At 43.2% G+C, this 21,744-nt stretch overlaps 1 protein-coding gene across 2 annotated transcripts in view; it reads left to right on the top strand.

Moving 5' to 3' along the window:
- The window catches only part of ACACB (acetyl-CoA carboxylase beta), a 341,366-nt gene that overhangs the window by 138,068 nt on the left and 181,554 nt on the right, over positions 1-21,744 (top strand). For both annotated transcript variants that reach the window (XM_030220274.1, XM_030220272.1), the window contains exons 17-22: positions 612-757; positions 4,467-4,617; positions 10,720-10,854; positions 12,044-12,190; positions 13,732-13,920; positions 21,265-21,365. In XM_030220274.1, the coding sequence (XP_030076134.1) occupies positions 612-757; positions 4,467-4,617; positions 10,720-10,854; positions 12,044-12,190; positions 13,732-13,920; positions 21,265-21,365 (869 nt within the window). The remainder of the gene's footprint in view (positions 1-611; positions 758-4,466; positions 4,618-10,719; positions 10,855-12,043; positions 12,191-13,731; positions 13,921-21,264; positions 21,366-21,744) is intronic.

Here is a 21,744-nt window from a genome sequence, read left to right as displayed (position 1 = left end):
ATGATGGCAGATAAAGACCATATGGCCTATCCATTCTGCTCATCCATACCATCTACTTATCCTTTCCCTTGGAGATCCTCTGTGCTTATCCCATGGTTTCATCAGTTCAGATGGTCTTCATCTCCACCACCTCCGCTGCGAGGCTGTTCCACGAAGCCGTCACCCACCACCCTTTCTGTGAAAGTATTTCCTTAGATTATTCCTTACTCTATCCCCTCATCCTACACCACTCATTCCAGAGCTTTCTTTGTTGAAAGAGGTACACTTGTATGTTTATGCCATGGAGGTATTTAAATACATCTCAGATCTTCTCCTCTGCCACCTTCCGTTATTCATTCTTTTCTGTTCTGTTGACTAGATGGTCTTTAGTCCCCTGTTTTTTTTTTTAGAAAATTGATTCCCTTATTACAGATACCATTTACAGCTCATTACCATATATTTTAAGTCTTTTGAGGTTTTATTTGATGGGGGGGATGACTTCATTTTGCATCATTTTCCCCTTCCTTCCCCCCCCCCCAAAAAAACCAAAAAGGCCAGGAATGTGTGTACTTCTGTGAAATAAACCCTTTATGAGAGGGGTGTAAAAGGCTACATCTGTATTTTTTCACCAGGTGGCTCGTCAGTCCCTCACTACATATGTGATCATCATGAACCACTCTCACATAGAGATTGACGTTCACAGACTGAGTGATGGGGGTCTTTTACTGTCCTATGATGGAAACAGCTACACTACCTATTTGAAAGAAGAAGTTGATAAGTATGCTATGTGTTTTTCCTCTCTTGCCCTTCCATGGTTTAAAAATAAATCTTTAGTCTTGTCTGACTTCTGGCCACTCTTCTTTTCATTGTCCTCTTGAGGCCAGGGAATAAATTTAGACATCTGACAGATTCCTCCTCAGTGTGAAGGTCATAATGTGTTGGCACACACACAAGGTAGGCATTCTTTCCCAAGGCCTGAAGTGATCACGGGAGAGCATAGGGGGAGAGGGAACCTGCTCAGCAGCAGCCATGGGGACAGAGAGGAGAGCGAGAGAAGGGAGGACTAGGGATCGTTAGGATAGAAGGAACATTTTTGTAAGACTTAGAGCAAAGAGCACACAAAAATGAAATTTGGTGAAAGTTAATAAATGATTCTGATGTAAATGATGGGAAGGGAGACAAAGGCAATTGGAGGGATGAAAAATGAGGGAGAAACAGGACAGAGTAAAGAAAAGTGAAATAGGTTAATAAGTGTGAGAAGGTAGAAAGTGGCATAATGAAAAAAAAGGGGAAAGAGTAGCTAAATTATATAATAATTGGGGGGACATTTTCTGATATTTGGTGTGCCTGGGCTGTTCCTATCCACTATAGAGTCCATGTTTTGTTTTGTTTTTTAAATTTACTGGGCAAAGGAGCTTGGGGGGAGGGGAGGAAATGCAGAGGCCAGGAAACATCTGGTGTGGCATTAATGCAAAATTTCAGCTGGAGGAGAGTGTGATTTCCCCCCCCCCTCCCCCCCACACACACACTTACATTGGCTTAGCATTAACACCAGGAAGCAACTGTTCTAGATTTTGTATTTTAATTGGAAGTTGCCTTCTTTGACTTAATGAATGTTAAATAACAGTACGAACTTCTGAGGGTGGTGCTTGTGACGTTTTAAGTTCTATAGGTTTGTATAGCCAGAACTGATTTTGTTTACCCTGTGACTTTCATATAGAGTGCTTATTCCTTTTGTCCATACCAGACTGTCCAGACCAATGGGCTATGTCCATCAACCAGCAGATGTAGACAGAAAAAATGTAGTTCCAAGTAATTTGCACTAAAGGGTATTATGCAACCATAGGATTTTTCAGTATTCTCCGTCTCCAAGCAGATGGTTGATGGACTCTGCAGCTCTTACTTAGTGCTTCTTAGCCAGCTCATGACCCAGTGTTATCTGGATGTCAGTTGAACCAGCTCCTAACCTAGTACTATCTGGGCATCAGTTGAGCAGGGAGTGTCCTCATAGGTAGTTTTAACTCCTTTTTAAAGATTTGGCTGGACCTTGGGTGACACTCAGTGGCACGGTTGACAGTTGGAAGGAGGAGGAAGGGAATAGTTACCGGTCTGTATAGGGTGGGAGGGGGGAGTAGAAAGATGCCGCACCTGATAGGGCAGTATGACTTACAGAACTTGGATTGCTCCTCTTTCAAAGAGTCTTTTTAAAGACTATTTTATTTACTTGATGTTCAGAATCACAAGGTTGTTTACTATATACAATCCAATAAGACTCCTGATTCAGGCACATTAGCCAAAACACGGTGGCATGTCGAGTTCATTTATGCGGGAAACTTGTGTAGAGATATTATTGTCCACATGTCTTCTTCTGGAAGTGGCCCGCTGTTGCTCAGATGACATGAGAATCGGAATATATTTTGTTTAGTCACTTCCAAGGAGAAATGTTCTACCTGTTGGGAACAGATTGGATTTTTGTGGATACAGAGCAGGGTTGCCAGATTTAAATAATTTTTCCCACCCCCAAACCAGTTGTAAAGCTGCCCAAAACCGCACAGCCCCGCCCCTGCCATCATAAGCTCCACCCCTATGTTAACAGCTCCACCCCCCAACGTCAACAGCTCCTCCCCCTACGTCATTAACCACGTCCCCGCGGGGCGAAAACCACAGCCGGAGAAGGAAAAAAACCCGCCCAACCGAAAGTGAAGCCGCCCAAAAAACCGCGACCCGCAGCGGTCAAACATTTCCCACAGCGGGTCACGGAAAGCTGCCCAATTGGGCGGGAAAACCGCCCATCTGGCAACAATGATACAGAGCAGAGCATGTTTACATTACTCATAAAAACTGTTATACTGTGTCAGACCAAAGGTTTTTGGAAATTTAAGCATTCCTCTGCCCCAACCCAGCTACTCTACCTTGCAATGGCAAAAGGAAGCAAGTGCTCCAGTAAAAATAGACACTTAATTCCTTTTTTCATTGTAGGGCACTACTCTCTCATGCCGAGAGCCTCAGCTCCTCTTCTCAGGACCCTTTCATTTCTCTACAGTAGGCGTTTGCAGTCTTGACTACAAGCTCTCGAGGAGGGGTATTTTTTTGGCTTAAATTTTGAGCCCTTCCCTTGTTGGACAGTGCTTTGCTACATCCCATTAGTGTGGACTGGTCTGGTATGGACAAAAGGGAAGGAAAAATTATGCCTTACCTGATGTTTTTTTTTTTCCTTTAGTCCTATACGAGACCAGTCTAGAAACCTTCCCTGTTCTTTTGTATGATTGACAGTCATTGTTGCCCTTCTTTTCCTTTTGCAGATATCAGTTGTGGCGAGCAGGGGATTAATGTCTGTGATTTCTTATGTAAATGTATGACATTTGTTCCAAGTGCAATTCCCTTGTTTGACTTTGCTTGTAAAGCTGTTTCAGAAGTAACAGTATTGTTCCCGCTAAGCTCTGAGGAAAAAGTAATCTGCTGCTGTTGGCCAGAGGCCCCTCAGTTTTTATGCTCTGGGCTCTGTCTGATTGAATCTTCTGGAAATCTTTAGTCTGAGTGGGAGTGTGGCAGGTATAGACCTCTATACTGAGACCCTATTCAAAACCTGTGAGCAGTTAATTTTCCTGAGCTCCTCAGGTACTACTCAGGTAGTGAATCAGTATTAATCTGTTGTTGCTGGTTACACCTTTTTTTTTTTTCCACTGTTCTATTTTTCCATGATAATAAATCCATTTATTGGCTCTGTTTGTTCTGTATTAACTAAGAATCCTGGTGTTTGTGTGCTTGGTCTGTGGGTGCTTTCTGGTAATTGTGGGACCCCCAAGATTGTGGCTCCATTGTCCGTATAAACCAGAGCTTGAGAGACAGAAGGGAAGGCCGAAGGCGTGCCGAGCAAAGAACACGCGAACACACTTTTAGCTGCTGACGCTGCCTTAACCCGGTGGTATGCCTTTTAAATTTCGGAGGGGGGGGGGCCTTGGTGCTGGGAGGGAGGGAGCGCGGGCGGGCGGCCTGGTGCTTCCTTAGTTGGTTGGAGGGAGGGCGGGAGGGCAGGCGGCCTGGTGCTTGGTTGGTGGGAGGGAGGCCGGCCTGGTGCTCGGAGGGAGGGAGTGTGGGCGGACCAGCGATGGCGCGCGTTCCAACAGAGAGGGCTCTGCGTGCCCTGTCTGGCACATGTGCCATAGGTTCGCCATCACTGGTCTAGAGGAAAGAAAATTAGCAGGTAAGGCCTAATTTCACCTTTCAGTTTATATAGTGATTCATAAGCTTTTTCTTCTCATGCACGCAAAGGGCCTGATCTACTAAAGTTTTTGTTTCCCATAGAGACAAAATGGGGAAAAAAGTTTGTTAGTAAATTTAGGCCAGGAAGGGGAAAAGGTCTTTGTAGATCAGACCCATAATGAGTTTACGAACCAGTACTTTAATATTGATCAGTATACAGTACTGCTTTCACCTTAAAAGAACATGCACCCAGTGTATTTAAAAAGTTATTTTTTTTCCTTTAGGTATCGGATTACTATAGGTAATAAAACCTGCGTCTTTGAGAAAGAGAAAGATCCCACTGTGTTGAGATCCCCCTCAGCTGGTAAACTACTTCAGTATGTAGTGGAAGATGGGTCCCATGTCTATGCTGGACAGTGCTTTGCAGAGATCGAGGTAATGTTTGCAGAAATACAGGTTATGAGTAATGTGTGCTTTGTTCTGTGCTGTTACTTTAATTCCAGTATATACCTTGCACAATGTGCTTTCATACAAGTGAATGCTTTGTGCCATCTCTTAGTAATGCAGTGGCCAGGTGTGGTAGTTCAGGAATGTTTGGACTTACCTGTTTTCTTTCCTTGATTCCTACCAGACCAGTACAGATGATTGAATTCTGCTCCCCTGCTAGCAGATGGACATAGAACAAACATTTGTGCAACCTGTCCAATATAGGGCACCATATAGCCACACACCACTTAGGTTTTTCTATAACAGAAAAGGTAGAGCTGCCACTAAAACCCCTACTGCCAGGAGGATAGAGTCCCCTTAATCCTCAAGGGAGAGCTTCATCAGGCAGAAAGAACCAAATACTAAATGTCCTAGTTGCTGGTTTTAATATGTCCTATGTTCATGCTGGAAACAAGAGCCTGTCATGGGTGGGAGATTGGACTGGCTTGGTAGGACTTGAGGAAAGAAACCTAGCAGGTAAGGCCAAATTATACCTTCCTTACCATCTCGTAGACCAGTCCAGACAAACGAGATGTAATAAAGTACCCCTTAGATTGGGCAAGTAGGAGTCATTTCTGTTCTGAGAATGTCAGCCCCAAAGGATTGGTCCACCCTGGCTTGGATTTAAATCTGTAATGTCTCAAAATGAACACAAGGAAGACTACGCAGGTACCATGCAAATCTCCACAAGAGAAATGCATAAGCCTCAATCCATGAAGTCACCACACGTCTTGTCAAATGCGGTCTTAGCCTCTGGGGTATAGGGTGCCTTTTGAGATTATACACTGATGCTATTGTCTCCTTTGAGGTGGTATCCCCTCTTTTTTTGGCCTCCAAAGAGGACAAACAGCCTATCAGACTGCTGACACATGTTTGTAATTTCCAGATAATGGCACAGTTCCCTGCACACATCTAGGGAATATAAAATCCTGAAATCTTTCCTTCCTATGAAAGGAAGGCATGGAAAAACGCCTGATTCTCATGAAATGGTGAAACCACTTTTGACAGAGACAACTTGTCTGTACTAAAAGGGGGACTTTGTTGGTCCTTGTCTAGGGGTTTGTGATATTTGGGAGTGGGGTGAGGGGGGTGGGATTATGAGTAAAGTAAGGGGGGTTTGGGGGGGGGGTCTTTGAAATGGGTGGGAGGGGTTGTTTTCTTTTCCCCTTTTCTTCTCTGTTGCTTTTCCTCACCTTTCAACTGCTGGGTGGATCTGTGGTTTTATGCTATGATTGGGCCTCACATTATGTGGTATGTGCAATAAATGAGTGTTGATCTTAAGTTTTTGACATAACATCAAGGGTCTCAACTCCCCTCAAAGGCGTCAAAAGTTATTTAAGGAATTGCTGTTACATACTCCTCACATGATATTTTTGCAGGAGACCCACTTTAGGAGGGAACACGAAAAATTTCTGTTCCATCATCAGTACCCTAATGTTTTTTTGTGCTTCTGATGCTAGTGCCTCGAACAAACGGGGGGTTGCGATCTTGCTTCAGTCTTCCCTGCAGGTTCAGGTGCAGAAAGTTAAGCGTGACCCTGGGGGTCGTTTTTTGCATTTGCATGCGCTTTTGAATAATTCAGATTTTTCTCTAGTTGCTGTCTATGCGCCTAATGAATCTCAGGGGGAATTTTATGTTCTGCTTGGAAAAGTGGTGCAAGCTGACCCGTTTGGTGTGTTGGGGGCGGGGGGTGACTTTAATGCAGTGTTTGATCTGGTCATGGATAAGTCAGGTGCAGTCTCGAGGATTGACGTTAAAAATTCTAAGGCTTTGGTTGCTCTAGCCCACTCTTTAGCTGTATGTGATGTGTGGCATCTACATCATCCTAGGAAAAGAGATTACTCTTTTTATTCTCATTCACATGACTCTTTCTCTCGTATTGACCATCTACTCCTTGATGTATCTCTGACTAAGGGCGGAAGTACTTCAGGTATTGGATCAATTACCATTTCGGATCATTCCCCAATTTGGTTTCATCTTTCTGTGAGGCTGATAAGGATATTAGGTGGACTCTAAATGTCTCCTTGCTAAGGGACGAGAAGTTGTTAGCTGCATATCGCACTCTCCTGAGGGAATATCTTGATATCAATTTGGATTCCGGTCCTCCTATGGGGGGATTATTTGGGACGCTTTGAAGGCTGTAACGAGGGTTTTTTTTTTTTTTTTTTAAACAGGCTAGTTTCCAGGCCAGGGCTCGGCGACAAGAGGTGGCTATGTGTATGTCACAGTTATCTTGTTTGGAGGCCCGGCATAAGTCCTCGCACTCGGTGTCTATTTTGAGGCTAATCCAAGCTCTTCACCTTAGATTGGACAATATATTACTGTATTATATTGTATTAGTACTAATCAACATTGAACTCCTTAATCTGACTACTTTAATTTCACTATTATCATCTGTTACTCTTGATCCTACATTTTACATACCTAATATGTATTGATTATTTCTTTACTTCTAATTTTTCGATATCTTATGTACCTTAATTGTATATTATTCTGTTCTCTCATTCCGTAATTGGTGACATGCCATTACGGCATAATGTAAGCCACATTGAGCCTGCAAAGAGGTGGGAAAATGTGGGATACAAATGCATCAAATAAATAAATAGAACAATTACAGTTTATAAGAGGTCAGCAACAGCTACATCAGTACTGTACTCAGAATAAGCGTGGTCACTCTTTAGCTCTTAGATTGAGGCAGCAGAGATTTGACCGTACCATTCTGTGGATTGGAGATGGTAAGAATAAGGTGTTGACTCAGTCTTTGATCCGTCAGCGCTTTCAGTCCTTAAGTCCCTATACTTGGCAGACTCTAATATTCATCATGATGCTATTGAGGCCTTTCTTTCCTCACAGAGCCTTCCCTCTTTGTCAGATGAGCAGCGCTCCTTACTTGATAGTGACATCAAGGTAGATGAAATTGTTTCAGTTATTAAGGATTTGCCAACAGGAAAGGCTCCTGGACTAGATGGTTTGCCGAATGATTTTTATAGGGTGTTTAGGGGAGAATTGGCTCCTCACCTAGCTGAGATTCTTAATGGTGTTCAGGAACGGGAAGCTCTTCCTCCATCTATGATGGAGGCTTGGATAGCAGTGATTCCAAAGCCGGTTAAGGACAAGGTGGACTGTGCCTCATATTGCCCCATCTCCATTCTTAACTCTGATGTTAAAATTATAGCTAAGGTTTTAGCGAATCGATTAGCTAAAGTCCTTCCTGACCAAGTTGGGTTTGTTCCCCAAAGGCAAGCTAAAGATAATGTGCGTCATATGGTCAATGTGTTGCATGTAGCTACCAAGTCAGTCCTCATTATGTCGTTTGGGTTTGGATGCTGAGAAGGCCTTTGAATCGTGTTCATTGGCCTTTTATGATCAGTGTTATGGAGAAGCTGGGGATTGGGTAGGGCCTTAGAGGCTGGGCTGAAGGTCTTTATAATTCTCCTAGAGCATGTATGCGTATTAATGGGGGTAACTCTCCTATGTTCCCTTTATCTAGGGAGACTAGGCAGGGGTTTTCCCTTTCGCCTATGCTATTTGCACTGGTCATGGAGCCTCTTGCTAATGCTATTCGTGCTAACCCTAATATCTCGGGGCTTCTGGTTGCTGGCCAGGAATATAAACTGGCAATGTTAGCTGACGATATATTGCTCTCTCTAACTAAAATTTTAATTTCATTGCCTAATCTGATTCAGCTTTTAGTGGAATATTCCTCTGTCTCTGGTTTTAAACTTAATATGTCTAAATCGGAGGCCATGGCAGTGGGTATTCCTGGCCCGATTTTAGCGTCATTACAAAAAAGCCTTTTCATGCTGGGTGACCTGAGGCATTAAATATTTGGGGATTACTCTTACTAGCATATTCTTTGATTTATTCTCAGCTAACTATCCTCCCCTTTTGAAGGATTTATATAAAGATTTGGAGGCTTGGGGCCCCGTTGAGTTATTGTGGTTTGGAAGGATTGCTACATTGAATATGAACATGATGCCACGCTTGATGTACCTCTTCCAAGTCCTTCCTCTACGTTTGCCTCGCTCCTTTCGGGTATCCAGAATCCCCTTTTTTGTTTCATCTGGTCCAATAAAAAGCCGCATCTTTCTAGAACGTTGTTATATAGGGACCAAAAAGAGGGAGGGTTAGGTGTTCCAAATGTGTACTGGTACTACAAAGCTGCTCAGGCACAGGTGACCATTGAGTGGTATCATGTGAGCCCCCATAAGAGGTGGATTGGTTTGGAACAGGATTCGGTTGGAGCATGTCAGTTGCATTCTTTGATATGGCTTCCTCGGAGGTATAGAATGATGGATAAGGAGATTTGTCCCTCAATTTTGACAACTTTTCATTATTGGGACATCTTATTTGTTACACCAGTAATTAACAATCCACTTTTCCCTCCTGGCCTTGAATCTGGGACTTTTACGAATTGGTTCTCAGTGGGCCTGGAGTCCTGGGACCAATTTTTTGATGAGGGTGCATTTATTCCGTTTCATAGATTGACCGAAAACTATGCAATTTCACCTAAGGATATTTTTGCTTATACACAAGTGAAGCACTTTCTTTCTGCTGGGGAGATTAAGGCAAACGTTTTGCGAGAAGATTCTTTCTTGGAAGACTTGTGTGAGGATTCTAAAGGGACGAGGGGTTTGATCTCTTGTTTGTATTCCTTTCAGCGTCAGCGGGTCCCTGTTGAGTATCGAGTGCGTTGGCATCGGGAGCTGGGGGTGACTTTGGGTGATGATGATTGGAACTTTATGGAATGTGCTTTGTCTAGGATTTCTATCTCTGTACCGTTTAAAGAAAATGCACTAAAAGTCTTGTACAGATGGTACCTGACTCCTGCACGCCTTCATCATATGTTCCCGCAGGTGTCTTCGTTGTGGTGGAAGAGACTGCAAGGAGACCTCCAGGTTCATGCCCCCACCCCGCTTGAGCTATAGTTTAGATACAAGAGGAATGCTTTGTGCAGAAGATGGTACAGACTGAAATGGAAAAACAAATCCCCTATGGCCCCCTTCATTTTTATCCACCTTCTCCCACCTCTTTCTGGAGCCAGGCATGAAGTATAGGAGAGGTCAACATTGCCAGTGTTCCCATGCTTTTAACTGCCTCTGTTAGTGGTCACAGTGTTCCTTCTTCTCTCCCATGGTCAGAAATTGAAATTGCATTGCCGGAACATGTTCTGCATCATCCCGAGCTGTTTTTGCGGCTTCCACATCAGGGACAGTGGTTGATGTACTTGGCAGCAGCCACCACAATTACCACATGATGCTGCTACTGCTAACCACCCCAGTGTCCACTTGCTGCTTTTGTGTGCCACTCCCAGTGGTCACTCCATTGCTACCACTGGCCGAACCTTGAGAGCTTCTGTCGGCTCGCGGCTAGCCTTACCCTACAGCCCTTGACCCTAGACAGATATTGTGTACCTCATCCTGCTGTCCACTCCAGACCCTTGAAGCTCTGGCTTTTTAATATAGGTGGTCCATCAAATATAGGCTTCTCTACTCCTTTCTTTTCTTGTTTCTTTAACTAGAACAAACTTTATTAAACAAACCAAAAAGAAAATCTCCACAAATCTAACTGCGTAAAAAAACTGAGCCTGGCTAAGAGAAGGCTGCCACTTTGGGGGTTGCTAGGGAGGGACCTAGACTCCTTCAGGTATCTCTCCTGGTGCCATGCATAGACTCTGAGGGCCCAGGTCTTCCCCTGTCTGCCAGTGCTCAACAAGGTAAATGGTTCTCCTACTGGGACCAGGAGCCAGTACTAGAAATCCAGTGCTATACGGTGCTGTATATCGGTCAGATTGTATGAATGCTTGTCCTGAGTCTCTTATCTGCTGGTGGAGGGCAGAATCTATTTGTCTGGAGTGGTCCTTCAATTGGACATACACAAACGAACCTGACTGCATTCCTTCTAACAGAAAAAGTCTGTAAACATGCTTCCTGGAGCTTCTTTCTCCCTCTTTTACATAAATGCTATCCCAAAGTGGCAAGCCCTCCTTTAACCAGAGGTTTCTGTTTCCTGTCTGCTAGCTCACATCCACTTCCTTTTCCTCATAAACAGGTAATGAAGATGGTTATGACTCTGAATGTGCAAGAATGTGGCTACATACATTATCTGAAGAGGCCGGGGGCTGTATTAGAGGCAGGCTGCATAATAGCCAGATTGGACCTAGATGATCCCACTAAGCTGCACCCAGTAAGTAGCACTACAGGATAAGTATTGTGGGCATCTACAGTGTTGTTTTTCAGAGTTACAAGCAGATTATCCAGCCTCCCGCAGGGATCATATGACCCTTGTGTAACTGGTGGTTGGTTGTGTTCAGAGATCACCTGTTAGAGGTAAGTAATTTTGCTTTACATGACTCTGTTGTTGATATTCATGGACAGGTAATACCTGGCCGTAGCATGTGGCATAGAGAGATAGATGATGTACACCTTGGCTGGGAGTGTCTGTCTTTGCAGTAAATAGGAGGTAATTCTGTGAAGGTCAGCTAAAGTTGGGTGCTAGGGTGATGTGCACTAAGCACGAATTCTATATCAGTTAAATATGTAATTGCTGTTATAGAATATTAGAAGTTTGTATTTTTAGGTGTGACCACTTAATGCCATGTCAAAGGGTGGTGTAAATGATTTCACCTAAATGCCATCAATTTATGCATGCAAGAGACAGTATTCTAAGAGGTTAGCATGTAAGAGCCATGGCAAGACCTTAACCCACCCATACCCCTCGCATATATACACCCCCCACAGTTATGTGCTGTAGCACTTAGGAACTAAGTGCAGTTACATATGTAACTGCAAATTAGGGCCAATTAACTCCAATTGCTGATTATTGGTGGTTAGTGTCAATTCACACCTATTTAGCCAAGCTATATGTGTAACTGGCACTGTTCTGTAACTTGCATGCAAGATTATAGAGTGATGGGATTTGTGTGAAATGTATTGTACAATAATTGTTTTCATAAAATCACTCTTTTGGCATGATAAAGGTTATGCTTCTTTGTCTGTTTTGGTATTTATTCCATATCCAGTGGAATGGATCTGTCATATGAATAAACTTTTCTTTTTAATTTTCACTGTCATTGGACTAGTTGAAAGAGAAGAGAGAGTGTTAGTTCAAAGTTCCTATGAAAGCACCAGATTAAGCGAAGGATTTGTTTAACTGTTAATGTCTACTTGTCCCTGTTTGGCAGTCCAGGTATTCTGAAGTACAGAATAACAATTGGGGTTCTGGATTGGTAATATTTCTTTAGAAAATTGCTCTTGTTTTTGTAGGGAATTTATGAGCAAGTGATGGATTCAACTTGATGTTTCTTCCTTTTGTTATAATTGTTGACTGCTCTTTTTTTATTATTATTATTATATTTGTTTATCTTTGTTGCTAGGCTCAGTTACACCTAGGTGAGCTTCCTTCCCAGCAGACCTTGCCGGTCATTGGTGAAAAACTGCACCAGGTGTTTCATAATGTCTTGGAAAACTTGATCAACATCATGAATGGTTACTGTCTTCCAGAGCCTTATTTCAGTACAAAGGTAACATACATAGTAACTGTACAGAGGACACTCTCTTTTAAAAAGGTGATTTACAGAGACCATGTCAATTGGTCTGAAAATTGCCCACTCTTAGTGTGGCAGTAAGGCCCAGTGCACAAAACCTAACGAGCCAGCAGTGTGGTTTTTACACTGGTTCTAGCAGGTTTAGTGAGACATGCACAAAAGGGTTCTCTGAGCTCTTTTTCTATCAAAGTAGCAGCTAACGAAAACGGAATGCAAAGCTATTATAATGAGCTAATTACTATACAGATGTGCATGCAAAGTGATGCACGTCCAAGCAGTCCCTACCTTTACGGTGGAAAAGTTAATGGGTGGTCAGAAGCTGCTGGTATTGCCTGGTGGCTGACTGAGGAGAGCTGTCAGAGCTGCGGACTGGCCAATCCTGCCAGGGAAATGTACTATCCCCCCAAAAAGATAGGATGCTAGTAGGGTTCTTGAGGCTGGCGAGGTGTGCTCATAAGATCTCTGCTGATTTGTCAGTACACAGCTACAAATTCCCCTCCCCCCCCCCCCCCCCCCCCCGGAACTCTCTGCTTAAGCTGTTCCAGTCTGGTCACACTGACCAGCTTTTCATGTGCAGATCTCTGTTGATTTGTCACTACACGCAACTACAAATCCCCCTCCCCAGGAGCTCTGCTTATCACAATGTGATTGGCAGGCAGGCACTTCTGTGGCAATTGATTAGCAATTGGAGACTTCCTGGGAAAGGAGGTGGAGTGTGGCTGGAGGAACAAGCGTCTTGCTGAAGTGTTTATTAATCGTGGCTTGAATGTAGACAAAGGCTGTAGACTGCTTTTATACACGCAGCTTATCTGCGTGTATGAGGCCATCTGTGGCATGCGCAGCTGACCGACTTGCTTCCCCCATGAAGGAAATCACAGGCAAATGAGCGAGCAGCTGATTTGCATGCTGTTTCCTTCATGCATGCTGGCTTTTTCAAAATCGGTAAGCGGCAACGAGGATTGGTAAGGGCTGTTGGCATGTTTAGTGCTTCTGGGTCTAAATCTGCACATTGTTCAACAATATGCCATGCATTTCTGGATGCATGGTTAGGTTAGGAGAGGGGAGAGTGCATGCATAAATTTCATGTTCAAATCTGTACACGCATTTTTTTTCCCAAACAATTTTCTACCCACATAAAAAGCAGCTGTAAATGGCTATTCATACTTTGCACCTGGTTTATTGCTGCGGACACAGACTGGGGGCCTTGGTGCATACAGTTTGAAAATTGCCCCACAGTGCATAATGTGGTGTTCTCTGTGGTGAGCCATTTTGTGCATTTCTACATGGATGAAATCTGATTTTTTTTTTCTACCATTCTAACTGAGCAGCAACTGTTGCATATGTACTGTCTTAGTTGGAGGAGAAAGAGCATTTCAGGTTGGGCCCTAAATTATCCTAGTACTGGATGCATTCCCTCAAGCCATGTGACTCATATTTGTGTGCCCAGTGATGGATACTTTTGCTGAGATGCAATAATGAGCGATGTATCAGGAAATATAATTTCTCTACTTATTTAGGTCAAAGAGTGGGTGAACACATTGATGATGACCCTTCGAGACCCCTCCTTGCCACTGTTAGAGCTGCAAGAGATCATGACCAGTGTGTCTGGACGAATCCCAGCGCCAGTAGAGAAATCAATCAGAAAAGTAATGGCACAGTATGCCAGCAATATTACCTCTGTGCTCTGCCAGTTCCCTAGTCAGCAGGTGAGCAATCACTAATGCAACAAGTTAACCTAACTATACTTTGTATATATTTTTGAATACTTTTACTGTAAGTTGTTTATATCGACAAACTACTGTTTATTTCAAAATTTGTATCCCACATTGGCTGAAAACTGTAAGTAGATAATGACAAAACCTACACAATTTTAAGAAATATATGTAAAATACAACACACAAAAAAAATGAAATTCACATACAGTCAATTCTATTCTATATGGAGATTTATAAGCCGCATTTGAGCCCTAAGATGCAAAGCGGAGAACAAAATCAGAAATTTCCCAATTGGAAGGAATTTCCCCCTTGAAGTCAATCTGCAGGTTTCATTCAAAAAGAAAAGCTTGTAAAAATGCTTTCAGTTGTCTGCAAAACATCCCAAATTCATGATTTGACTTAACTCATTAGATAGGGTGTTCCATAACAGTGGTGCTACAACGACAACAACAACAACAATATGTGTGAGTGAACGATTCTCTTCCATTCTACTCTGCTGGACGGAGGAACCTTGGTGTCCTCATCAAACCAGTCCAGGACCTGCAGCTCCACTCAGTTACACCTATCTCCACCTGCTGGTAAATGGTCATAGATTTACTGTGAAAGTGGAGCTGCACAGTGCCCTCAAGGTAAACAGAGAAAAATGAAGGCAGATAAAGATCATATGGCCTATCCAGTCTTGCCCATTCATGCCATTTACTTTCCCTTCCTTTCCCTTAGAGATCCTATTTACTGGTCCCAGGCTTTCTTGAATTCAGATAGCTTTTGTTTCCACCACCCCCACCAGGAGGCCATTCCACAAATTCGCCATCCTTTTCTTTGAAGAAGTATTTCCTCAGGTTACTTTTGAGTCTGTCCTCTTTGGAGTGGAGGAGTAGCCTAGTGGTTAGTGCAGCAGATTTTGATCCTGGGGAACTGGGTTCGATTCCCACTGCAGCTCCTTGTGACTGTGGGCAAGTCACTTAACCCTCCGTTGCCCCAGGTACAAAATAAGTACCTGTATATATGTAAACCGCTTTGAATGTAGTTGCAAAATACCACAGAAAGGCGGTATGTCAAGTCCCATTTCCCTTTCACCTTCATCCTGTACCCCCTCATTCAAGTGAAGGACTCGCCTCCTGTGCATTTATGCCACATAGGTATTTAAACATCTCTATCATATCTCCCCTCTCCTGCCTTTCTTCCAAAGTACACATATTGAGATGTTTGTCCCCATACGCTTTAATGCAAAGACCACTGACCATTTTAGTAGCTGTTCTGTGGATTAGCTGCATCCTGTTTATCTTTTTGAAGGTGCGATCGCCACAAGTCTACACAATATTCTAAATGAGGTCTCACCAGAGTCTTATACAGGGCATCATCACCTCCTTTTTTCCTACTGGCCTTTCTTCTCCCTATGCACCCAAGCATCCTTCTAGCTTTTGCCGTCAACATTTCTACCTGTTTGGCTACCTTAGGGTCGTATTACTTTTCAAATGTATCAAGAACTCAACCACCTGGATCTAAGAACTAGTCACAACTAATCAGTAGTTTTTCTGCTATGTAGCTTTATTGTAGGTTCTTCTTAAATTCTTCTGTAAAAACGGAGATTAAAAAAAAAGTTTAATTTTTAATTCATAATTTTACCTATTCTCTTGAGGAAATGAGATTTCAAAGAGGGAAAATGCCTCGGTCGGTGGTCTGAATGTTATTGCATTTACAGACTTGCTAAACAGCCTCTCTTCATTGGCAAAAATCCCTCTATTTTGGTTTTTTTTTCTCTTGTCTTTAAAAATCAATGTGTATAGCGTATACAGTGCAATCCACTTAAGTGCAAGGGTCTGGGACCAAAGAAGTGCATGCAGTTAACCGGAGCGTGCACTTAACTGTTGTGACCCAAAGAAGCTTGACATCTGATAAACAAATGTATAGTACTGTTTATTTTATACATACAGTATACAATCTCCGTTAACTGACGTTACGCTTACTTGAAGTAATCAGTTATAGTCCTCTGTACACTATTGGGTCTGTGAGTACCATAGACTACGTCTGCCAAACGGTAAAAACTGTCATAGCACTGACATCCAGTGGCCTCCAGATAGGCCCGCACGGTGTTGAGACTCTCCAATGCTCTTGCAAAAGTGACAGGAGGAGGTTGTTGAATTTTGTCAGCATGTGCCTCGCAGTTCATTTCATCCTCTTTCATCATCAGCCATTGTTGCCTGCGTGTAGGCGCATATCTTGACATCAGTGCTGTCGACAGCTGTTTGTAGATCGTAATCAACAGCTACGTAGCGATGAAACTCCTCTTCAGTAACACCGGCTGGGATGTCAATAACCTGTTCATCTGACGCGTTTGCAACAGCTGCATCTGTTTTATCCCTCTCCACATCCTTAACAAAGTTTGCCTGCTTGTAGCAGTTCACAATGGTTGCCTGTGTAACATGATTCCAGGCTTCTTTCTACATATGTAGGGAATCCAACAGTGATAGATTACGAGCCAGTTCAGCAGCACGTTTATCCTTGCCAGTCTGGTCATCCATAACGCTCATCAGATGACGTAGCACAAGAGCCCGATAATGTTGTTTGAAATTGGCTATTATGCCCTGATCCATAGGTTGGATCAGAGAGGTAGTGTTTGGTGGCAGGAAGACCACCTTGACATTAGACTGCTTGACATCATCCCTGTGTGCAGCACAATTATCACAAAGCAACAAAATCTGACGCCTTTGTGCCTGCATTCTAGTGTCTAACTTCTTTATCCACTGCTTCCAAATTTCCCCAGTCATCCATGAATTTGCGTTAGCCTCATATGACACAGGAAGTCGCTTAACTTTTTTGAAACAAAGGGGCTGTTTGCTCTTTCCAATGATGAGGGGTTCCAACTTCTCACTCCCATCCATATTGCAGCAAAGGCGGATCATCAGTCGGTCCTTCGATGTTTTACCTCCAGTACTTTTGGCATGTTTGAATGCAAGTGTTCCATCAGGAATCGCTCGCCAGTAGAGACCGTTTTCGTCAGCATTGAAAATGTCACAAGGTGCAAACTCGTTCAAGATGGTAGGAAGAACTGAAACAACCCAAATTTCAGCACTAATGTCATCAGTGTCTTGTTTCTCACCATGCTGTTTCTTGAATTTTATGTTGTTCCTCTCCTTCCATCTTTCCAACCATCCAACAGTGGCTTTGAATTCAGTTAGTCCAAGACTTTCAGCTAGCTGGTTAGCTTTCTCCATAAGCAGTGGACCACTGACAGGAAACTGTCTGCTCCTGACTCGAGAAATCCACCGAAGAAGAGCATCTTCTACCTCCTCAGCTTTTCCCGCCTGTTTTTGTTTCAGTTGTGGATTTGTATTGTTTTGCCAGTCTTCCAGAAGCTAGTCTTTCTGCTTCAAGACACCATGTTATTTAGCAATAGATGCTTGACTTTGTTTTCTAATTTTTTAAGAACTTCGTTCAGCCAGTGTTAAAGTCTTACGGTTCCGCCATGACGACGGCGAAGACCCCATTGTACGCTGTAATAACATTCTTTCACTTATTCTGCTTGTGGCAGTTAAAGGGGCGGTAAATTTGAAATCTCGTTGGTTGTCACGCACCAATCGGCTTCCATATTCTGTGCGCGCGCTTATGCGGAGTCTTTCCTGCAGAAGAGCGGTCTTGAGCCATGCATATAAGCGACTCTTGCTCTTACCAGTGGTGTGCTAAACCGAAGTTTGTCCCCCATAGAAATTGATGGTGCCAAAAACGGGACCGAAGTACGGCATGCAGTTAAAACAGAGCATGCGCTTATCCGACTTGCACTTAAATGGAGTGCTATATATGTGTGTGTGTGTATATATATATATACAGTGGGGGAAATAAGTATTTGATCCCTTGCTGATTTTGTAAGTTTGCCCACTGACAAAGACATGAGCAGCCCATAATTGAAGGGTAGGTTATTGGTAACAGTGAGAGATAGCACATCACAAATTAAATCCGGAAAATCACATTGTGGAAAGTATATGAATTTATTTGCATTCTGCAGAGGGAAATAAGTATTTGATCCCCCACCAACCAGTAAGAGATCTGGCCCCTACAGACCAGGTAGATGCTCCAAATCAACTCGTTACCTGCATGACAGACAGCTGTCGGCAATGGTCACCTGTATGAAAGACACCTGTCCACAGACTCAGTGAATCAGTCAGACTCTAACCTCTACAAAATGGCCAAGAGCAAGGAGCTGTCTAAGGATGTCAGGGACAAGATCATACACCTGCACAAGGCTGGAATGGGCTACAAAACCATCAGTAAGACGCTGGGCGAGAAGGAGACAACTGTTGGTGCCATAGTAAGAAAATGGAAGAAGTACAAAATGACTGTCAATCGACAAAGATCTGGGGCTCCACGCAAAATCTCACCTCGTGGGGTATCCTTGATCATGAGGAAGGTTAGAAATCAGCCTACAACTACAAGGGGGGAACTTGTCAATGATCTCAAGGCAGCTGGGACCACTGTCACCACGAAAACCATTGGTAACACATTACGACATAACGGATTGCAATCCTGCAGTGCCCGCAAGGTCCCCCTGCTCCAGAAGGCACATGTGACGGCCCGTCTGAAGTTTGCCAGTGAACACCTGGATGATGCCGAGAGTGATAGGGAGAAGGTGCTGTGGTCAGATGAGACAAAAATTGAGCTCTTTGGCATGAACTCAACTCGCTGTGTTTGGAGGAAGAGAAATGCTGCCTATGACCCAAAGAACACCGTCCCCACTGTCAAGCATGGAGGTGGAAATGTTATGTTTTGGGGGTGTTTCTCTGCTAAGGGCACAGGACTACTTCACCGCATCAATGGGAGAATGGATGGGGCCATGTACCGTACAATTCTGAGTGACAACCTCCTTCCCTCCGCCAGGGCCTTAAAAATGGGTCGTGGCTGGGTCTTCCAGCACGACAATGACCCAAAACATACAGCCAAGGCAACAAAGGAGTGGCTCAGGAAGAAGCACATTAGGGTCATGGAGTGGCCTAGCCAGTCACCAGACCTTAATCCCATTGAAAACTTATGGAGGGAGCTGAAGCTGCGAGTTGCCAAGCGACAGCCCAGAACTCTTAATGATTTAGAGATGATCTGCAAAGAGGAGTGGACCAAAATTCCTCCTGACATGTGTGCAAACCTCATCATCAACTACAGAAGACGTCTGACCGCTGTGCTTGCCAACAAGGGTTTTGCCACCAAGTATTAGGTCTTGTTTGCCAGAGGGATTAAATACTTATTTCCCTCTGCAGAATGCAAATAAATTCATATACTTTCCACAATGTGATTTTCCGGATTTAATTTGTGATGTGCTATCTCTCACTGTTACCAATAACCTACCCTTCAATTATGGGCTGCTCATGTCTTTGTCAGTGGGCAAACTTACAAAATCAGCAAGGGATCAAATACTTATTTCCCCCACTGTATATGTATATATATAATATAATATGAATAAAATCACATGGTATGTGTCTTGATATGATTGAATTAGGTACTATGTAATTGTGCACCCACAGTGTCAGTTTTATTCACTTAACTCTTACAGTTTGAGTGCAATAACCTGGCAAATATTGCTGATGTGTACTACAGGTTTTACAGTACTTGTCCTAGTGACCCTGTGCCAGTCTGGTTTTCAGGATATCCACAATGAATACATATCATTACATATCATCATCACCACCAGGGACCCTGACCTGCGGGGTACTACAAGGATACTGTCACCTATTCTGTTCAATATCTACCTCAAGCCACTAGCTGAGCTGATTCGGTCAATGGACACTCAGTTCTACATCTATGCAGATGACGTGCAGCTACTCATACCCATTGAACCTGACTTACCTACAGCCCTGAATAAACTATTTACCTGTCTAACATCAATTCAAGAATGGGCTAAACACAACAAACTTTGCCTGAACCCAAGTAAAACTGAGCTTCTATGGGTCCCTAACACAAGTGGATACATACCTGACATCAAAATCCTTTTTGGGAAGTACGAATTCCCCCCTCAAATCACAATTCAGGAACCTTGGAATAGAGTTAGATTCAGCACTTACTCTGATTCCCCAAATCCAAGCAACCTTCAAGAGCTGCTTCTACTATTTGCGACAGCTATGCTGCTTCTCCCTTATGTCAAGAAGGTAAATCTTATCCCAGTTGTATATGAAATGATAACATCAAGACTGGATTACTGCAATGCACTATACAATGGTCTGACTACAAATGACCTGCACCAGCTCCAGTTGATTCAGAATGCAGCAGCAAGACTCAGAAGTTTGCAAGCGACTTGACCACATCACACCATTTTTTTTTCAAAAACATCATTGGCTACCAGTACAATACAGGGCTAAATTTAAAACTCTATGATCTTCAAGACCCTGAAAGGAAATGGCCCTGAGTACCTGAAAAATAGGATGAACCGCCACACCACCGCCAAGGACACTAAGGTCCTCCCAAGGACTTTCACTAACCACACCCTCACCAAAAGACATTACACGAGGTGATACCCGCAAGCGAGCCTTCTCCGGAGTAGCCCCCACACTCTGGAATGCACTGCCTGAAAGGTTCCACCTAACACAAGACTATCTGTACCTCAGAAAGCAGGTGAAAGCTTGGCTCTTCAACCAGGCCTTTAACGGAAGAACTAACTGACTTCTTATTCTCACTCACATACACAAGGAATGAGTCGGGCTGCATATACTGCAGCAGGACATGTTTATCCACTCCTACCCTTGCTGAGATAATATTTAACCCTCTCTGACCTCATGCGCAACTTTCTTTAAATCAGTCACCTTACTTTCTAACTCTTCCTACTTTCTTACCTATCTATATGTTACATCTTTGCTTTACCCTTCACTGTCAATTATAGTGTTCTATTATGTATTGTGTTGACATTGTGAGTAGTATACCATGCCATACTTTGTATTGTTTTTGAATATTTTTTACTGCTCTAATTGCCTATTGCTCATGTTTGATCTATGCTTACTGTACACCGCCTTGAGTGAATTTCTTCTAAAAGGCGGTAAATAAATCCAAATAAATAAATATGATACATCTACGTACGCTGGAGATTGTCAAGTTTGCAGGATATCCATCGTGAATAACTATAGGGCTGCTAGGATGTTTCTGAGGAAGCCCTATACTATATTGTATTTATAGCCAGCCTTCTTACAGAATACTCTGGAGAATAATATCTTTCATATCAAACATAGAGTTCTGTTTTGCAAGTTAATGCATTAGATGTTAAATGATATGAAGCAGTGTTTGCTTTACAGTTTCAGTACCAGTATGTGGAATGGAGGAATAGCCTAATGGTTTGTGTGTTTCATATTTCTGTCTGCTTAGATAGCCAATATCTTGGATAGTCATGCTGCCACGCTGCAGAGGAAGGCAGACCGAGAGGTGTTCTTTATGAATACCCAGAGCATTGTGCAGTTGGTGCAACGGTGAGTACTCAAATATCTGTGGCCAGCTACAGTTTGTACTTCTTTTTTCATGTGGTGCTGAGTTCCCCACAAGCAAGCAGGGGATATATGTAGCCACACAAGTGATGGTGATCTGACAGATCAGAATACGGACTTCTCTCCCAGAGCCCAGGAAAAGCTTTCCTGAGCATGCATGGCAGTTTGTATGCTGATGCAGCTACTTGTGCTCCTCTGTAATCTTCAGGCATAAAACAGAGAACCAAAGAAGAACCTCTCGCATATGGTGTTCAAAACAAAAACTTCTTTATTACAATAATCTTCAGAAACAATAAAGGTTATTGTAATAAAGAAATTTTTGGACACCATCTGTGAGAGGTTCTTCTTTGGTTCTCTACTGTTT

Source organism: Microcaecilia unicolor, chromosome 11 (genome assembly GCF_901765095.1).
Source record: "Microcaecilia unicolor chromosome 11, aMicUni1.1, whole genome shotgun sequence".
Taxonomy (NCBI): Eukaryota; Metazoa; Chordata; class Amphibia; order Gymnophiona; family Siphonopidae; genus Microcaecilia; species Microcaecilia unicolor.
The sequence above is the reverse complement of the archived record's forward strand: the minus strand, read 5'-3'. Positions and strand labels throughout refer to the sequence as shown.